Consider the following 5,568-nt stretch of genomic DNA (forward strand, 5'->3'; position numbering starts at 1 on the left):
GGAGTAAAGGGACTTTTCCTGGCACTGTTGGAGTAAAGGGACTTTTCCTGGCACTGTTGGAGTAAAGGGACTTTTCCTGGCACTGTTGGAGTAAAGGGACTTTTCCTGGCACTGTTGGAGTAAAGGGACTTTTCCTGGCACTGTTGGAGTAAAGGGACTTTTCCTGGCACTGTTGGAGTAAAGGGACTTTTCCTGGCACTGTTGGAGTAAAGGGACTTTTCCTGGCACTGTTGGAGTAAAGGGACTTTTCCTGGCACTGTTGGAGTAAAGGGACTTTTCCTGGCACTGTTGGAGTAAAGGGACTTTTCCTGGGACTGTGGGAATTGGGAGTAAAGGACGAAGAAAAAGAAGGAGAAGTAAAGGGACTTTTCAGTCTCAGTCTTGCAGTTTATAAACAGGGTATAATCTATTCTACTTAATGCACAAAACACAAACAGCCTTTTCATACACAAAAAGACCATAGACCACTCCCAGGCTTGGCTCAAGGGCAAACAGCCCATAGGATAAGCTTTTACGAATCTACCAACTTAATGCCAGTCCAGTTTGCTTGGAGGTCAGAGCATCTGCCTAGTAAGCACTAGATCGCTTTCGCCCGGAACGAACTTTACCCTAAACCTAAGAAACGGATAATGTTCGTTCTTGGAACGGCTGGCTTTCTCCTATCCCGTTCTCCTCCTCTCTTCCATCCGTACAAGTGGGAACTGGCCTTTACCTGGTCCAGCACGACAGCGTTTTTCATCTGCGACGCAATCCGATGTGCTCCGGCTATCATCCCTTCCGGATGATCATAGCTCTTATCATTCTGAGTCCGGATAATCTTGGCACCCAGCGCTTTCATCGTGTATACTTTCTCCTTGGACATCTTCATGGGCATGACGACCACCATCTTGTAGCCTTTGATAGCTGCCACCATGGCCAAACCGATGCCTGGAAGGGTTAATAATAGATCAGTTGCGTTTACTTACTTGTGTGATGTTTCAAAGTCATAGAGCAGGAAAAATGAGGACCAACGGAATTTTTCTTTTTCTTCTACGACTCGATGCCTGGAAGGGTTAATGGAATTGAACTCGCATGAAAGGGTTAACGAGAATGTGGAGAAAAATCTATTGAGTAGCTACTTCAATCGAGAAGCGACCAGTAGCAGCATTACCAGAGTAAATACTGTAAAAATTTATAAAGCTGTGGCCACACTTATGTAGCTGACGGCCGTCGATCGATGTCGACTCTAGAAAGTAACAGTTCGATCAACGATCAACAGCCACCGACTATGTGTGGACAGGTGGACACAGCTTGAGGAATTCCTCATCAGAACACGGAAAGGTGTGCCTGATTCATAGGGATACCCTCATTAAATCTAGATAGGACAGTAGATAAGTAGGTATATTCAAGACTTCCCCATTTGATGGGGGTTTGTGTCTTGCGTCACTAAATAACTTCTATTGTTTATACTTAGGTACGGGGGTTTTATTCTAAACTAGCTGAATTCCGTCGCTTCGCTCCGGAATCCCGCTAGTTCATCCCGAGGCATGGCCAAACTTGTAGAAAAGGCATGGCCGAACTTGTAGTTATCAAACTAAAAACATAAACGAAACTCAAATATTAGGCGAGCGAGGAAAAGTTTTCTCTCCCGCAGTCTCTGCACTCTGTGTATTTCTTATGGTGATTTTAGCGATCAAAAATTGATCATATCTCAGGACCGGTTTAGATTTTCGCAAAATCCTTTCTTATTGCACACCCAGACCATAAAAGGAATATTCCTACCAAATTTAAGCTTTCTAGGTGTTGTGGTTCTCGAGATAGAACGATCAGTGTGTGAACTATGAAATGTGAATGAGTGAATGGATCTCGTTCTTATAATATAAGAAGAACAAGATCCATTCACTCATTCACATTTCACACACTGATCACTCTATCTCCAGAACCACAACACCTAGAAAGCTGAAATTTGATAGGAATATTCCTTTTATGGTCTAGGTGTGCAACAAGAAAGGATTTTGCGAAAATCTAAACCGATCCTGAGATATGATCAATCTTATATTATAAGAACAAGATCCATTCACAGTTCACAGTTCACATTTCACATTTCATAGTTCACACACTGATCGCTATCTCTAGAACCACAACACCTAGAAAGCTGAAATTTGATAGGAATATTCCTTTTATGGTCTAGGTGTGCAACAAGAAAGGATTTTGCGAAAATCTAAACCGATCCCGAGATATGATCAATTTTTGATCGCTAAAATCACCATAAGAAATACACAGAGTGCAGAGACTGCGAGAGAGAAAACTTTTCCTCGCTCGCCTAATATTGAGTTTCGTTTATGTTTTTAGTTTGATAAATACAAGTGCGGCCATGCCTTTTCCACAAGTTTGGCCATGCCTCAAGTTCGGCCATGCCTTTTCCACAAGTTTGGCCATGCCTCAAGTTCGGCCATGCCTTTTCCACAAGTTTGGCCATGCCTCAAGTTCGGCCATGCCTTTTCCACAAGTTTGGCCATGCCTCAAGTTCGGCCATGCCTTTTCCACAAGTTTGGCCATGCCTCAAGTTCGGCCATGCCTTTTCCACAAGTTTGGCCATGCCTCAAGTTCGGCCATGCCTTTTCCACAAGTTTGGCCATGCCTCGGGATGAACTAGCGGGATTCCGGAGCGAAGCGACGGAATTATTAATATATCTACCTATCTAATAGTCTAATAGAGCAGTTGCAAATGGGTAAAAATTATAAATAAATGGTCGATTCCTATGTAAAAAGTTGTAAAAAATCCAAATCTGAGGTCAAAACTTTGAAAAAATAACTGTAAAAGGTCGAAAATTCGATTTAGAATGATAAGATTTCCGTTGTTATACACATACAGTAATTCCGGAACCACTTTTGCAGAACTAAAGCATTCTTTTACATGCATTAGTTCCGGGAACGGAAAAATCTTCATCAAAAAATTTCCGTCTCGGTCGGGATTCGAACCCAGGACCTTCGGGTCAAGATGGACTTCTACTCACACATTTCGCACTGGACTCCCTCCTCCTTAGGGATAACATTGAGCTTGACCAGTGGTGTATTCCCGATGGTATCCAGAACACTGGAACATAGTCTGGGACGATCTGTCCTGTAAACACACAGGGGAATTATTAATTCTGATGGGGTGCACTCAGCCTCGTGAGGACCATTGAGTAGCTACTAATCCAGTAGCGACCAGTGGGGGCATTACAAGTCATAGAAACGAGCGATGATAAATATGATGGTTGAGTAAATGAAAGACTTGTAATACGTAAGAATTATTAATTCTGATGGGGTGTACTCAGCCTCGTGAGGACCATTGAGTAGCTACTTTAATCGAGTAGCGACCAGTGGGGGCATTACAAGTCATAGAAACGAGCGATGATAAATATGATGGTTGAGTAAATGAAAGACTTGTAATACGTAATACTGTGATACCCACAAAGTTGTGAAAAAGCTCTCTGCTTTACCACAAAGATTCATTATTTGATTTTTATTAATTTTGATTAAGCGAAAGGAGTGAATTCGATGTTGTATCAAACCTCACTGAAAAAAAAAAACATAGTGATAAGTAGGCTTGCCAAACATCCCGAATTGGCCGGGACAGTCCCGAATTTCAGGGGGTGTCCCGGCGTCCCGTTCAGTTTTTCATTTTGGGTACAAGGCAGACGCACTACCAATTAAGCTAACTAGGTTGGTACTTCAATCGAGAAGCGACCAGTAGCAGCATCACCAAAGTAAATACTGTAAAAACTTATAAAACTGTGTCCACACTTAGTTGACGGCCGTCAATCGATGTCGACTCTAGAAAGTAACAGTTCGATCAACAGCCGCCGACTATGTGTGGACAGGTGGACACAGCTTGAGGAATTCCTCATCAGAACACGGAAAGGTGTGCCTGATTCATAGGGATACCCTCATTAAATCTAGATAGGACAGTAGATAAGTAGGTATATTCAAGACTTCCCCATTTGATGGGGGTTTGTGTCTTGCGTCACTAAATAACTTCTATTGTTTATACTTAGGTACGGGGGTTTTATTCTAAACTAGCTGAATTCCGTCGCTTCGCTCCGGAATCCCGCTAGTTCATCCCGAGGCATGGCCAAACTTGTAGAAAAGGCATGGCCGAACTTGTAGTTATCAAACTAAAAACATAAACGAAACTCAAATATTAGGCGAGCGAGGAAAAGTTTTCTCTCCCGCAGTCTCTGCACTCTGTGTATTTCTTATGGTGATTTTAGCGATCAAAAATTGATCATATCTCAGGACCGGTTTAGATTTTCGCAAAATCCTTTCTTATTGCACACCCAGACCATAAAAGGAATATTCCTACCAAATTTAAGCTTTCTAGGTGTTGTGGTTCTCGAGATAGAACGATCAGTGTGTGAACTATGAAATGTGAATGAGTGAATGGATCTCGTTCTTATAATATAAGAAGAACAAGATCCATTCACTCATTCACATTTCACACACTGATCACTCTATCTCCAGAACCACAACACCTAGAAAGCTGAAATTTGATAGGAATATTCCTTTTATGGTCTAGGTGTGCAACAAGAAAGGATTTTGCGAAAATCTAAACCGATCCTGAGATATGATCAATCTTATATTATAAGAACAAGATCCATTCACAGTTCACAGTTCACATTTCACATTTCATAGTTCACACACTGATCGCTATCTCTAGAACCACAACACCTAGAAAGCTGAAATTTGATAGGAATATTCCTTTTATGGTCTAGGTGTGCAACAAGAAAGGATTTTGCGAAAATCTAAACCGATCCCGAGATATGATCAATTTTTGATCGCTAAAATCACCATAAGAAATACACAGAGTGCAGAGACTGCGAGAGAGAAAACTTTTCCTCGCTCGCCTAATATTGAGTTTCGTTTATGTTTTTAGTTTGATAAATACAAGTGCGGCCATGCCTTTTCCACAAGTTTGGCCATGCCTCAAGTTCGGCCATGCCTTTTCCACAAGTTTGGCCATGCCTCAAGTTCGGCCATGCCTTTTCCACAAGTTTGGCCATGCCTCAAGTTCGGCCATGCCTTTTCCACAAGTTTGGCCATGCCTCAAGTTCGGCCATGCCTTTTCCACAAGTTTGGCCATGCCTCAAGTTCGGCCATGCCTTTTCCACAAGTTTGGCCATGCCTCAAGTTCGGCCATGCCTTTTCCACAAGTTTGGCCATGCCTTAGTCCAAGTCATAAAATTTATCTAGGAGTAACAATCGGGGTAGGGTTGGGACATCGACATCGATGTTTTGAAAACATCGATACATCGGAACAAAAACATCGATGTCAACATCGATGTTTTTGATTACGATATATCGGATACTCGATATATCGAAGTTTAAAAACATCGATGTATCGAACATCAATGTTTTCGTCTCGATGTCCCAACCCTAGGTTGGGACAACGACATCGATGTTTTGAAAACATCGATACATCGGAACAAAAACATCGATGTCAACATCGATGTTTTTGATTACGATACTTTTTTTTTTCTCAGTTTCCAAAAAAATTCCCTCGAACTTAAAATTTCCCATACGGAATTTACGCGGAAAGGACCATAT

General features: G+C 41.9%; 1 protein-coding gene across 3 annotated transcripts in view; it reads right to left on the minus strand.

Moving 5' to 3' along the window:
• LOC103512733 (cystathionine beta-synthase) overlaps positions 1 to 5,568 on the minus strand; it is a 14,151-nt gene that overhangs the window by 8,169 nt on the left and 414 nt on the right. For all 3 annotated transcript variants that reach the window (XM_017445521.2, XM_017445520.2, XM_026826134.1), the window contains exon 2: positions 713 to 927. In XM_017445521.2, coding sequence (XP_017301010.1) covers positions 713 to 927 — 215 coding nt within the window. The remainder of the gene's footprint in view (positions 1 to 712; positions 928 to 5,568) is intronic.

This window comes from Diaphorina citri, unplaced genomic scaffold (assembly GCF_000475195.1).
Source record: "Diaphorina citri unplaced genomic scaffold, Diaci psyllid genome assembly version 1.1 scaffold878, whole genome shotgun sequence".
NCBI classification, from domain to species: Eukaryota; Metazoa; Arthropoda; class Insecta; order Hemiptera; family Psyllidae; genus Diaphorina; species Diaphorina citri.